This window comes from Grus americana, chromosome 11, assembly GCF_028858705.1.
Source record: "Grus americana isolate bGruAme1 chromosome 11, bGruAme1.mat, whole genome shotgun sequence".
NCBI classification, from domain to species: domain Eukaryota; kingdom Metazoa; phylum Chordata; class Aves; order Gruiformes; family Gruidae; genus Grus; species Grus americana.
In genome coordinates this window covers 20895125-20910384 of record NC_072862.1, presented here as the reverse complement: position 1 = coordinate 20910384, position 15260 = coordinate 20895125, and the positions used below count along the sequence as shown (strand labels likewise).

Here is a 15260-nt window from a genome sequence, read left to right as displayed (position 1 = left end):
GTATAATCTCTACATAATTTGATCCTGCTCTTCCTTCACACACCCCCCCCTTCTTTTGACTTACTTAAACTATGAGAGAGGCAATTTTAATAGTGTTTATACTTCTTTGATGCAATTTCTCCAAAGGCTTGCCCAGCCCTCTTCCCAGTTTGCTGTAGTATTTCCCTCAGAACCAACATTAAGTCTGTTTTGGATTCAGAAACTGTCCTAAACCACATTGTCTCCTCAGCTGCTGTACTTGTGCCATGTTTAAACCCACAGCAGGAATAAATCTAATAAAACTTCTGGGAATGGACCTTCCTTGTTGTCCCTTCATAGCTTTTTTGTATACCAACATTTACCACATCCACTGATGCAGTTTGTGATCACAGTTCCCTGCGTCATTATTTTCAGCTTGTCAGGGACACTCAGCAGCCTATCCCTCCTTTGGAGCCATGAAATTTTTGCTGGTTAAGGATCACCTGGGATGTTGACTCCCAAACCAGATTTCAGTCACTTCCTTATCTATCAGTGCTGCTATTAGAATTTTTATCCCTAGATAATATATTTACAGCAGAACAGTTCCTTTCCAAACAATTTTTTCATCCAAAGGGAAGTTCTACAGTTAGTTTGCTAGACACCTTTCCTTGCATTTATTACACCAACCTGACTATTTTGGTCGTCTATAACTCTCACTTGAATCTTAACACTGACCCCCAAAGATTAGATCTTAAAAGTTGTAACTCATCATCATATTACATTTAAGACAACCTAGTTATTTCTAATGGGAGCTGGGAAAAGGAGCCAGGTAGAAGTAATGCCTAACTTTTTTGAAGTAGGTCTAGTCTCATATTTTCTTAGCTGGGCCAAAACCTTTCTATGTATTTCATTGATCCAAGGCATAAGGAAAAGCTAGACCTCCAAAGGTTATCCCCTAAAGCTTAGCCTCCTAAATCTCTGGCGGATGGACTTTCACTCACACACTAAAAGAGCATCCAAGTGCTATCTTACAATAGGAAGGATTCTTTCTGTCCAGTTCCCTTTGGTAGTAGCACTCCCTTATGTTCCCCATTATTATTCTAGAAATTAAGGTGATCCTGCTTACTAGTCAGTCAGCCAGCTAGAATTATCATTTAATCCCTTTCTGTGGTCAGGGAAATGTACTGCACAGAGCTTATAGCATTTAGTTTCCGTTTTCCCCACAAACGGACATTTTTGCTATTGTAAGGACAAACTCTTGGAACATTATTGACCTTGAAGCTCTCTGCTGATCGTGATTTGTAAGTCACAGACCAAGTAACTTGATCAGTTGTCAATTTGTCTTTCAAGCCCCTATTATTATCCAGTTGACAGCCTCTTCTACAAGTTTTCATCTCAACCATCTACAGCCAATCCATGTACTCGCCACCTAGGCTGATGGTAGGCTTCTCAACAACATTTCAAGTCCTAGAACTAAATGTAGCTAATTCATTTCTTTGTCAAAATGAATTGAACAAACTATTCCACAGAGCAACCCAATTGCTTTTTCAAAGGTGTGAAATTAGAAGTGTAGCTGTTAAATGAAGCTTTGACTATCTGCATAACTAGTGGGTAGATTTGAAGGTCTACATTTAGAAGTACAAGAAAATACAATGAAAAGATAATCAGAAGAGAACTAGTATGTTTAAAGGATTAGAAATTAATTTAGACCTGCTGGAGGGTATGCTATTCCCCTACTTTGAAAGGGATCAGAAGAGTTCCTACTCTGAGCCTATAGCTACATTTATATGATATGTAGAAACATTGCGTTCTTGTACCTAAGGCACAAAGTTCTGGCTATAGGAACCCAATTTACAGGCTCAAGTCCTGTACACTCTGCAAGCCAATAAAGAATTCTTCACCTTAACAAAGATCCTTTGCCTCAACAAGTTGCAGCTTCCCAAACTTCTTAGTCCGTCCTCTTTGTCATGCCTCTGAATGTGCTTCTGTCAGTCGTGCTACACATTCACTGGGGGGAGTAACAGAATTCCCTCCTCTGGAGTAGTGTTTGTGATGTGTATTATGCTCATCTATGCTATCAGCAGATCGAGTACTCCTGCAAAATATTGAGATTCACATACAGGAATTGCTGGATATGAAAAAGACTAGTCTTTCAGCTCAATGTAAAAATAAGAATGGTTTGATGAACTTGTTTCTTTGTTCATCTTTCCTATCCTAAAGATGGATTATTTAATTATTTATTTATTTAATTAATTTTTTGTGTAGAAAACTTTCAAGTATTATTCCTAAAGATATAAAAATATATTACTCAATCATTAGAATATTATCAACCTTTTCTGCAGCCGTATTTAAGCCAAATGGAAAATATGAATCCCAAAAAAGGAAAAAAAAAAAAAGAAATTTATATCACTATCTACATTGCTATTGAGCATGGTTTGTTTGGGATTTTTTTAAAAAACAAACCAACCAACCCCTCAAGAACTTCTGAATAGGTGCATAATCTAATGGTTTCATTTTTGATTGTTTTATTTTGATAATCCAGCTGCCAAAACCAAGTTACCACCCACAGGATTAAAAAAAAAAAAAAAAAAACCCAACAGCAAAAAACAAGTAAAAGAAAAAGAAAAAAAAAGTTATCAGAAAGCAAAAGCAATTCTTAGAAACAGTTCTTCCTTTTGATCAGAATAACATAACACATAAGGAACTGCTTCAAAGCTCAGCAGTTTTCTGGGAATTATTGAAGCTTGAAGAGAGAGTGTTTCAAGTGATAATCTGCTATTTTCATGGTGGTGGTGGACTGCACAAAGTGACGTTAATGAGATTCGGTTCTAATGTTGTATGTCTTTTATAGCTGTATTTTAATCTAGGCTGAGGGCATCCAGAATGGGTGAATGAACACAATTTCTATTCTATAGAAATAAAAAAATCATTTTGAAGATGAAGTTTAGATAACTTGTAAATTAGTCATTCTCCATACAAAAGTGCTAATGTGGTGGAAGTCTCTGTTATGTGTAGGGTATTCATTAAACCCGCAGAGGAAGAGACAGAAATATTTGCACTTTGGTGACACTATGCAGTAGTGTTGTGCAGTGTGGGCTGTAGGACCTGCGGAGAATTTGAGCCCTGCTGATTTTACACTCTTGCCCTCTATTGTTATTCACAACACGTTCTTCAAATCTGGGCTGTATCAGCTGTATTTTCAACTCAATTTGAAAGAGAGTATTTCTTACAGCATGGACCATTAATATTGTTGAGAGTGCCCTCTCCCCGCATTGGTTCCACTGTCAGAGGATTGCATCTGCATCACGAAAACCGAGTATGGGGAATCATTACAGTTGTTATCACATGCACTACCATAGTCCTTAGACCCTGCAGCATTCGAGCTCTGTTATACTGTACAATACTTAAAAGCAGTTTATGAATTTTAAAATTACATCACTCAGGCACTGTTCTTCCAATGCAGCATAATATTTTTCTCTTGTGACTCTCAAATACAAAGCATAGCCTTTTACAACATTAGAAACTAATGCAATCCAAATCTTGAGAGAACAAGTTTCTAACAGATCCTGTTCTAATTCATACTTTGTCCAGTGTCCCCTCTGTCATCCCTCTGTGGCAACTGTTTTTCTGTATAGATGTGTTATGAAGGTTAATGGATACTGTACATATCTGACAGGTTTACAAGCCTTTGTGTGACACTGTACATGTACAGTATCAGCTTTTTCAATCACAAACCTCTGAGGGTTTGTCAGAGATTGTAGGGACAAGAACAGATCACCATAGTTTTTGGAAATGTAACACTGCTATTTATTTTTTTCAGCTTTCCATATCAAAAAGCCCGTTTGTGTAGTCTGACTGGAAATTAACTATTTTTTATTCAAAAACCTGTTCCTGGCATTTCCTTATGTCTCAAACCAAAACATATTGATCTTGTGGCAACAATTCCCTGCATTGCTATAGTGTTACATCAGCACATAAAAATGAGTTGCATACTTTCTTAATTTCAGTATTATAATCTGAAGGATAAGTTGAAAAACCCAATACAGAAGTTACTTCAAGAAATAGAATATGACTTGATTAACCAAAATTGAAAATTCTCACTGCAAAGGGAAATGCACATCCACTATGTAAGAGGAGGTTCTGAAAAAAAAAACCTAACTCAAACAAAAAAATCTCCCTTAAAGCTAAAACAATACATTAGTGTCCCTTCTCTGCACGCACAGAGTTTAAAATATTTAACATCAATACTAAACACACCACTGCTTGCAATGTCATTTACTGAGATAGGCAGATTAAGCACAAGAATGAGCAGTAGGAGAGTCTGATGGAGTTTATTTTTTCAATGAATTTTAAGATGTTTCAGAAGGATCTTTAAAATCTGACTGGTTTCCAGTGTAGGTAATTCCTATCCTAATTCTGCCTCCCCGTTTAGACAGCAATAAATCACAACATTAATTTGTGCCTTGCTTATAATCAAGGATTGTTTTTAATCACAGAACACGGCTTCTCACACTGAGATACTCTGTGCTTCCACATCAGTGAAGCTACCCTAAAAAGCAAACAACTACAAAATTAAAGTACAAGTCCATAGTTCTCTGGCACCCTTAATTTGCCGTCTATCTATCAAGCAACATACAAAGCACTGACAGCCACTGATAACACTAATGAGAAACCTTATGCTTGGGTGAACTCGCAGCAGGGAGGAGATGGCTACTGAAATAAGTAGAAGATATCAGTAGTCTATCAGTTCAAATGTGAAATAAAGAGTAACTGTGATATACTGAAAGCTAGAGAACAATGTATGAAAACATGAAACACTAATTTGCCATTATTTATAGAAATTACTGCAATTATAGGTCTCCAAGTGAAATTTAAAACCATAACAGATTAGAACAGAAGTGAGAAGCAATGACAACAAATGAAATCATATTCCAAATAATTGAAATAATTTTCTTGGATCCAGACTAATAGCTTGTAAATGCCCCTTATTGCCATCGAAGGTAGTCATGATTTTGCAATGAGAAACTAAAAGTAGTATTTCCTCAGTGGGGCTTTGCTGCACTACTCTGATCCATAGAAGCCCAAATCTTACCAGGAAGTTTCTGCAAGTCTCTAATGACAAGCAGCAGAGTAAGAGACAAACAAAAATAGACTAGAACATGGTAGACCTATGCATTAGGTTTTTCAAATCAAAGCAGGGGTGGGAGGGCATCTATTGATGCAGTAGACAGCACTTACTAACTTCACCAGGAACACTACATTAATCTCTTCCAAACTTGCTTAGTAAAACACTGCAGGTCAAAATAACCTTCAAGGGCATAATTGAACAGAAGTAAGTTACTCCACTCCTTTACCACATTCTCAACTCATTAACTTTACCTTGTCAGCAAACCAGTGCATAGCTGTTGAAGCTGCAGTTTGTCCCATAACACCATCACACAGCAGAATCTTTCTCCCCTCCTTCCCCCATGAAATAGTCTTCTCTGCCAATGTGCTTGTTTGCTATTACATCAATGCTTCATCTGGAGTAGCTCACACACCTGCAACTACTACATCTATGCAAGCTGACCTTCAACCTTAGGTGGTTTGGTGCTCATTATATCTATAAATTAGATAAATCTATGATAGTAGTAGAAATAATACAGCTCAGAGATTTGATTTTAATAATTGCTTGGATATATACGACTGTTAACAACATCATACTTTCTGGATACCTAGTACTTCCGCAGACTAGGACTTCAAAACATTTCCTTTCTGCACCTGCTGGTTTGGTTGGTTTGCAAATGCCAACAGGCCCTCTCATCACAAGATTTCAAACACTTGTACCTTTTGGCTTAGCCTGTAATTGAGCTTTTGCCATGTCAGTCTTGAAAAAGTTTCTGATAGGTATTAGCTACTTTTTTCTTTAAAAAAAAAAAAAAAACAAAAAACACAAAAAAAACCCCAACCTTTTTTCTGTGTTCAAATTATCTTGATCAGTGTTTGAGCATTAGTGGCTTTGAAATAACACACGACTTTTTTGAGAAGACTGTTGTTTAAACCAGAGGAACACTTTGCTTTTCAATTTTGCAAGCTTACTAATCATAGTAAAACTGTGTGTGTTATAACGGAGGACAAGTGCATTAGGTTCATTCCTAGTTTGGTATGACTGCTTGCAAGTAGTCTTTGAAATTATAAACCTTATGAGGATGTTATTTAAAAAGACTTCTCAGAAATGAAAAAAGGGAAAGAGACCTATCTTATAAACAAAATTAGTTTTCAAATAAAGCATACAGAGGTTCGGTTTTTTTAAAGCAAATTTTTATGTTAGGAATTTTGTAACTATTTACTAAATTAACTTAATAGAAATTTTCTCAAAACATTCTTCATGTGACATTTTCAAAGCTCATTTTCATAGGGCCATAGGAATGAGAACAGAGAGAGCTATACTGACTGTTCTCCCGTTCTGACAGCATTTAGTTGCAGCCTCACCAACAAACAATACTTTGTTGAACTTGCTACCGTGGTAAAAGCAGGATTTCCTCTCCTTTGCGATAATGCCTGCAAAGCTGTAACATCAAAAGTAGGTGTTTTCTGAGCCCAGGGTAATTCAACGGCTAGTTGCTATTTTCTAAAACCTGGCTCAATTTTTTTTTCTACTTTGATAACATATTTGAATGATGTTTTGTGGAGCTAATTTATGAGGAGAGATCATTCAGTATGAGGTTTAAGTATCTGAGTTCCCCACCAAATCTCAGATTGCTGGGGAACCTGGAGAAAGTTTCTTTTGAATTTTTTTATAAAGACATGATTTGTACAATGTAGCATGTGCATTACATGAACTACTGAACAAAGGAATCCCAAACTGTAACTACAGTTTCGTCCCATATCAGGATTCAAGAATACAAATGAACACTTAAGTAAGGCAAGACTGCTGGGGTTCTCCATTGATAAATAATGTAAATCTTAAGCAACGTTTTACTGACTATAAGAAGTATTCCTCTGATGTGAGGTAATTCAAAGTTGTATCAGCTATTATTTTTAGTGCCTGGTGTTTGGAGGGATGGCAGATTTCCACTCTGCTGTACTAGCTCACTATTAGCATAAGGATGCTCTGGCAGTCACATATCATAGATCAGCCTGCACATTTTGAAGAACACAATGTACTGGCAACATCAGATGGGCAGGAACAGTGAGGAGAGAAAATGCTTTGTCATTGTTAGGTAGTGCTTCTACCCTTAAACATGAAAATTAAAAGAAAGGCAATTGAATCATCCCTGCAGCATACTCAGCCAATGTGGGCTCTCTCTGTGTTTTCTCATACAGTGAAAATACAATTTATATCCAGGAGTAATGGGACATAGGAGGCTACTGACATTAATACAAGGAAATAGGTAAAAAGGCATATTTCACCAAGACCATTTTTATCACCTTAGGCTTATAGGTAATAGCACAGAAAAACGTAATAGCAAAATACTGAAAATATCCAGTATGTTGGATATGCTAGTGACTCTGCATTTTTGCTTCTGAAACCGTAATTCTCTGTGATAGGCTTGGTACCTTAGTGGTGAGACAGAAAGACGGTCAGAAGCACTGAATGAGAGCTGTGAGGGATGGGGAGCTCTAGAGGCATCTGTTCAATTCCCTTTGTTGTAGACTTAGTAGAACAGTCATTTTAATCTGAAATAATTGTGGCTTGATTCTCTGATCAGTTGTTGCTTCTCTACCCCAGCACTAGCCCCCACCAAATGATATGGTGAGACCAGTCATGGAACTAGCTACAAAGCAACTGCAATTATCCAGCAACAATAAAAAAAAAAAAATAGATAAGTAGTCTGTTCCAGACCATGTAACTACATACACACTAGTGCTGGCACATAAGAGAGTGTACGATGCTTTTTGGTGGAATAGCAAGTTTATTATATGTAATAGCGTTAGACATTTGACGTGTTCATTTATGGCAGAAAGCATTCTTTTTGATTCAGTTACTTCCCAAATGTAAAGCACTATTTATGTACAGAATGACAGGTGTTCTATAACTCCAGTAATCTTTGCCTTCTTTTTTATAAAAGAATTCCAAACATGGGTCAAATTAACAATTATAATTAATGATACCTATGCAAAGTAAGAAAGCTTTCCTAGTTGATATGCTTTGATGAGAAGGCATTGGTAACTTATTCATGTGATTTCTCATCAAATAATGTTTGTCTTATTTTCTTTGATCTTTTTAGAAAATCATTAAAATGCCTCTCACAAAACTTGAATCTGAAATAATTTGAAATAACCCACTGATGAAAACACTAGGAGGCTTTACAAATACATGTACAGTCATCTTAAACAGATGTCATAAATGTTCTATAAAGTTTTTTCAAGAAAGCTAGATAACTCGGTTTTCTAATTTTCCGTCACAGACAGAATAAGTGGAGAAGTACATTCCCTTACTTGGAATTTAACACTTCACTTGGTACCAGGCAAACATGCTCTCCCAGATAATCAAAGCTTTTTTGAACATAAGGGGGAAAATGTTGTAAATATTTCCTTTGATTTGTGTTTTTCAACAGTCTGCACTGTTTAATAACTAACTTATTTAATCATACTTCTCTTCAATTTCCATCAGGTTAGATCATAATATGCCTGTTAATACCTGTTCGTAAAAAGAAAAACAAAATCAGACACTTCTCTGTGTTACTCAGTACCTCTTACATCACTGTGTTGGTGAACAAAACCGAGCATTACCTAAAAGGATTTTATGTACTGATAAAATTAGAAATATGGATTTGTAGGTTATAATCCAGAGCAATTTATGTGTGGACCCTAGTCCTGATTTGGGCCATGAATAAATTTTATTATGTACTTTTTATTGTGATGTTTTATTCTGTCAATGTCTCACACTGCTACAGGAGTACAAACATAAACAGGAAATGTCTATTGCTTACCTTTTTGTGGTTCCTCAAAAGCAGCTATAATAATACTGCAATATCAACAGGAAATTTGAAGTGTTGAACCCTGGTCCTCTCACAGCCTGCGTGAGTAGTGTGCTACTACACTGAAGTAAACCTATACCACAAATTGTGTCATTTGTTTTCGTGTCATAGAATAATAGAAAAAAATTAAGTTGGAGGGGGATGCTCGAGATCATCTACTTCTGGTCAACCTTCTGGTGAGACAGACATCAGGTTTGGGGGAATAGCTGAGCAAGAGTTTTGTAAATCAGTGTTTTCCAGCTAGAGGTCTAGACCTCACTTTGGGAACCTCAGCCTACTCATGAATTTGGACTTTAGTTGGAAAAGGCTGGTAGAGAATACTATTTGAGTTTCTCTTGTATTAGAACTCAATGTCTAGATCAAGCCAATAATAAGCAATTGGGGTTTTATTTCATTTCAGTCTATCGTAAACTATACACGCACCTGCATTTTCTTTCTCTTTTTCCCTACTTTTCTCTTTTTGACTCTCTTTCATGTACTATTTATAAACCATTTCCCCCATTTCATATGAGTACAGCATCTCATGACAAATACATATAGTGGCTTTTAGCATAGCATCAGCATACATGATCAGCACCTGATTTGCTATCTAGGCATGCGTGACTCCTCTCATTGTCTTCTTAGCAGTATATTTAGTATGGGTAAAAGAAGAATAGCAAGAATAAAACCTGGAACTTTGAATTTTGAATCAAGATATCAGTCTCAGTTTGCTGTGATGGACTAATAACTTCAAATAGTATGTGCCTTTCTGAATCTCCAATTTGATGCAAAGAATAGGAGGTTAGTGTAGTAGGGAATTTAATCCCTGTTATTCTTCTACATTTACATGTACAACTCTCATCCATGCAGTGCTAAAGAAGTATTTCACAAACACTCTTGAAAAGATGCAACTCAAAATCGATCTCTGAAGCTGACAGAAGCTTAACATATACACAGTGCTTAAAACGCACTGAACAATCCCAGTCCTCTTTAACACCTCAACACTCACATACTTTTTTTGCAGAGATGAAGTCTTGTCAAAAGCACTTGGACTAAGGCTGTGAATAAAGTTATGTGTGTAGGAAGGAGGTAAATGAGTGACAGAGAATTAAAAGAAAAATATTTTCAGATTTTTACCTAGCCTGAGCTCACTAAATCAAAGCAGAAAACAGTTTAATTCCAAAGTAGTTGTAAAGCTTGATTAATCCCAGAAATCTGCTAAGAACTGTCTTCTGTAGGGTTTTTGTTGCATTTACTGTATTGAATACATTTTTAATTATTGGTAACTTTTCTCCCTGTGTAGTACTATTTCACTGCAGTTTTGGCTGCTATCAAGTATTTCTTGCCATACAGAATTTCTGGGTAAAAGCTTGAAATCTAGGTGAGAAGACAGGTAAATCTGTAATTTGAAGCATTTTGCCTTTAAAAATAAGATTATATGACAGTTACTCACCTCACACCTTGTGTGAGAAGTTCAACCCAGTATGTTTGGCTAACATCTAAACCTTGCTATTGGTAGTGCAATAACACTCTATGATCATAGGGTTTACTGCAGTTATGGAACAACTGCACTAGTCTAAGTTAAAAAAAAAAAAAAAAGGACATTCTGGGCTGAGAGTCTGAGCACCAGAATGGGAATTCCCTCAATCATCCCTGGTACTGCATATGCACAGTTTTTAAGGTCTTAAGTTGCAGGGCATGAGTCCTGGACTGAACTCCCCAGTTCTAGAAAGTTTCAAAGGTCATTTTTCTGATTGTGACAGAAGGGGAAAGAGATGAAAATATATATACATACATGGAGGCATATGTCATATGGGCCAAAGTGATATGAAAATGGACTTCGATGTCTGTCTTAGGACCAAAATTAAACTAATTGTTTCACATGCAAATTCACAGGCGCTTCATCCATTTCACTTATTCTGTACTTAGTAATTTCAGCTGACTTCACTGCAGCATTCACATCAGCCATTCCCAGCACCATGCACCACCACAGCATGGACCACCTGATTGTTGTAGGCATTACACCGACCCATAGTCAGACAGGAATTAAAAGCACTCTGGGCTGACTCATCACCTGGGTGTAATGAAAGTGTAACCACTGACTGGTAAGCAGGGTTCTTACTGCCAAGCTACAAGATTTACATACACCTTTACATTACAGTATCCCAGTGGGAATCCAGAGCTAGATCTAATGATCTCAGGTGAAAATAAAGAAAGCTGTTACGTTCAGACCATTATTGTTCATGCTGCTTTGTGAATTTATTTCTTTAAATTTTCCACTTGTGCTCCTGCCAAGAGAGATCTATTAGACAGAAAGCAGCAAGAGTAAAACTTTATCATTTTGTTTCAAACTATAAAATAATTTACATCACATATTTTACTTACTTTTGTCTTTTTTTTTTTTTTTGAAACCACAAACATTCCAGCATCACACTGTAGGAATAAGAATAACAATAGAAAGCATAACCTTTTGCATAGTATTAAATGAACAGACAGAGTAAGTTCTTTATTTACAATTATTGTCTAGATAAAAAAATTCATAAAAACAGATGAATGAACATATATTAATAACCCCTAGTGGGATGGATTGCCAATGTACCACTGTATTGTTGTCCACAAATCTCATGCTGCTAAGTACAGTACGTAGAGAGCGAGCATTTATATATTGCAGGGAATTTAACAAACTGATCATTTTGGTTTTTGATCCATTGTTCCCATCACAGAGAGGTCAAGCAATAAAAGAAAGGAATTGTGATGCACGACTTGTAGTTGGAAAGGTCATAGCTATTCTGCTTTAAAAAAAAAAAAAAGTCTATCATTTATCATATACATAAAGCACAGTCTCTGCTCACAAAAGCCCAAGTTTTCTATGCATCTCAGTTTATATATGTTTTACTATATATACACAGAATGCAGTGTTCATTTTCTTAACAGTTTTCAAGTCTGCAAATGGTACCTTAGGGAGGGGTACTCCTACAGGAAAATTTTAAAAAAATGAAACCAAGAAAAAATATGAATAGTGTTTGAAAATAAAAAGGCAAACAGTCAGTGTTAAGATGCTGAAAATAAATTGTTCCAGTATTAATAGCTTCTGTAGATGTTCAAGTCCAAAGCTAGAGGCTTCCCTGTAAATAGATAACACTTTTTTTTTTAATTCTGAATATGATATCCCAAATAGGCCATAGAAACCCAATACATGTTATACAAAGGTTAATCACCATATTTACAAAGCGAAGAACAATCCTGACTGAGTTTCAATCACTTTGTTGCTAGGAGTTAGCTAAAATAATTATGTTTTTTCATGCTAGCTTTTTACTGTTAAGAAACAGGTCACACTATCTGTTGAAAAGAGTTGTGTATGCCTTCAAAGACCTGTTCTGTTGTTCAGTGAAAAGTTTGGATCAGATAGCGAACTAAGAGTTTGAGCCAAAAACATTCAAGCTTCTACACAAAAGTCCGGAAGCTGGCAATTCAAGCTGATTAGAGCTTTACCTGGCTGAATAGTCTTGATGCACCCTGAAAACATTTTAGTCAGTTCAGTCTGCAGTTTGGCCATGAGTCTAATCTTGTTTTGGAGAGTTCTGGCTTGGTTTAGTTCTTGTGACTGCAGAGATACACCACTTTATGAGCCAACTTTAAGACAACCAGTAATACCTCAACAAATCAATTTATCAAGCTAGTTTGAGAGTGTTTTTCAACACACCTGGCATAATCAATTGTGTAATTCAAAATGTCTTTTGCACTGTACAATTATGGAAAAGATAATATGCTGAAAAGTCTCCAAGCAAACTTTATATTAAATACAAAAATTATTTATGAAAAATCTGTGATCCACAAAGTGCTTAGCATTCAAGTGGTTGACATAGCAATTATATAAGCTCATAAATTATAAGTTATCAGGGCTGTTACCATCTTGAAAAATATTTTTCACCCTCCATACTGCAGGTTTTCAAAATAGCTTTCTTCATAGAAAGCTCAAGGAAAAATAATGTATTACTGTGTTACAGTATACCTTGTGACTACAGGAAGACAAGCTTGGTTAAAAAAAAAAAAATCACACAAAGCACATCTCAATATACAATTAATAAAGTTTCATTCAGAGCTAATAGTGCAGAAATTATCGTTTTCTTTTAAAAAAAAATCTAAGCAACAACCTACAGTGATTTTCATCCAAAATGCCAACAGCCCATACTTTGCAAGTAATAAGGAAATAAGTGCCTAAATTACTAACTGAAAAAGATTAACACAATATATCACAATATTTTAACATTAGTTTTATCTCCATACAGACAAACCAAATATAACTTATTTTAAATTATAAACTCAACTCAGTTTCAGATAATATCTCTCTCAAAATATTTTCGGAAGCCATTGCCATATGTTTAAAGAATGAAATAGCCTCCGTTATTGTATGTTGCACCAAAACAAATTCAAGCAGATTATCGGGGGGGGGGGGGGGAGAGAACCTGATCATTTTGATTTTTATTTGAAACAAAGGAAGCCTGTTTTACCTCCCTGTATATAGGATCACAATGCTACATCCAATGTGTTATATTTTGGCTTCTTTTGTTATTTACTAGCAGTATCTACATTATTTCACAGAAAAAAAAAAATCAGGCAGAAATCAGAACACAGTTGTAATAAAATATCCAGGGTGCGATATTACAGACGTTTTCAATGAGCTGAGCTGAGCCATTTTTATACTACTTCGGCAGGAAGTGCTTTCTTAACCCTACAAATAGTTAAGGATATTATCTACAGGTTTGTAAACAAATTACATTCTTTTTTAGGACATAAATAAGTTAAAATAGTCAGAGCAATTTGAGCAGAAACAAGGCAACATGCCAACAAAGAAACTTTATATATATATAACTATATATATATATAGATAGATATATACATATATATAATTAATTATGTATATACTTATATGTATATATCTCTATATATAGTCTCATAAATGTTTAAGTTCCTCTGTCCAACTGGTGCAAATCTACTGTGCAAGTTAAGCTTTGCAACTTCAAAAAAGTTATTTAAATTAATCTATACAATTGAGTCCATGCCACACAAGCATTTCAAAAAACTCACAGACCAGTGAATTGGATAAATAGCCTCAGAAAGAAGTCCTCTGCAGTTCCTGCTTAAGGAGGAAAAAAAAAAAAAAAAGAAAAAAGAAACAAAAAGAAAGAAGGGCCAGAAGTGTACAGTACATTCATGCAGGAGGATTTTTTTTTGTTGTTGTTTTTGTTTTTCTGAAAGGGAACAAGAGGGGGTATGTAAATCAGCCATTCATTCTTTCCCCAAAACCATTGTGATCAACAATTCATTCACTTGTCTCAGAGTGAATAAGAGTTCAAACAGCTTTTCAGCCAGCAGTGTTTTTAATATATATATTTATATATTTCGGTTGCTGTGGGTTTTTTTATTTTATTTTATTTTAATTTTTTTTTTTTGCAGTGACCTTTTCAGCTAAAGTGATGTCTCCAGGCTATGTATTGGGCTTCCTGGACTAGAAGAGGTAGCTGATTTACTTGTATCAGTTGTAAGATTTATTCCACTGTCGATAGCACTGTTGTTCTTGTTCAGCGAAGACGGTGGACTCGAGTTTTTCTTGAGAGCAGGGTCTTCTTCTAGGTCTGTGTCATCAATGAGTGGGATGTGGGGCTGGGAGTCTTCTATCCTAAATTCAGGATGAGTCATAAAGTTGTGAATAGAGGTTCTAGATTCTGGTTTTTCTAAACCTTCATAGAGAGAGCTACGGAATGCCTTCACGACGCGGATCTGGGGGGAGAAAAAGAAAGAGGTGTCAGAGCTGGCACCTTCAAAGGGCAACACTGTTAGAGAATACTTTGTGAAAAATGTAGCATATGGTTAGGGCAGTGCAGGCAGCTGAAGTCCATAGTCTCTGGATGTTATATGCATAAACGAGTGGCTCAGTTATGTGCATTTTGAATATCTGTATCAACTGCAATATTAAAATAAATCAAGTTTAAAGCCATCAAAGAACTGATGGGAAGTACTGGTTAAAGAAAGCGAACGTCCACTCGTGTGGTACATCCCTAGTAAAAGACAAGCCATGTTAATTGTAATGCAAATGTAAAACCATGCATGTTGATAGTTTTGCAGTGAGTAAGTAGGAAGGCTTTTTTAATTAAAAAAGTCTCTTTTGTATTGTTAAAAAACCATTACACATAACATATCACACTTCACAAACAGAAAAGCACAGAACACAGACACAGTTGGATGGGTACGTATGAGACACACAGGAGCCAAGTGTAAAAACTATAAGTAATATCAATGTTTTAAAGCAAAATCTAAATGAATGCAGCCAAGAGCACAAAAAGCCAAGCAGACAAAGTA

General features: G+C 35.8%; 1 protein-coding gene across 26 annotated transcripts in view; it reads right to left on the bottom strand.

Annotated features, from left to right (window-relative positions):
• Positions 1-11137: 11137 nt before the first annotated feature.
• ATP2B2 (ATPase plasma membrane Ca2+ transporting 2) overlaps positions 11138-15260 on the bottom strand; it is a 427949-nt gene continuing 423826 nt past the window's right edge. For 20 of the 26 annotated variants that reach the window (XM_054838316.1, XM_054838328.1, XM_054838305.1 and 17 more), the window contains one exon: positions 11138-14681. In XM_054838316.1, coding sequence (XP_054694291.1) covers positions 14370-14681 — 312 coding nt within the window. In that variant the 3' untranslated portion in view covers positions 11138-14369. The remainder of the gene's footprint in view (positions 14682-15260) is intronic. The other 6 variants (XM_054838324.1, XM_054838323.1, XM_054838331.1 and 3 more) reach the window with 2 other exon arrangements.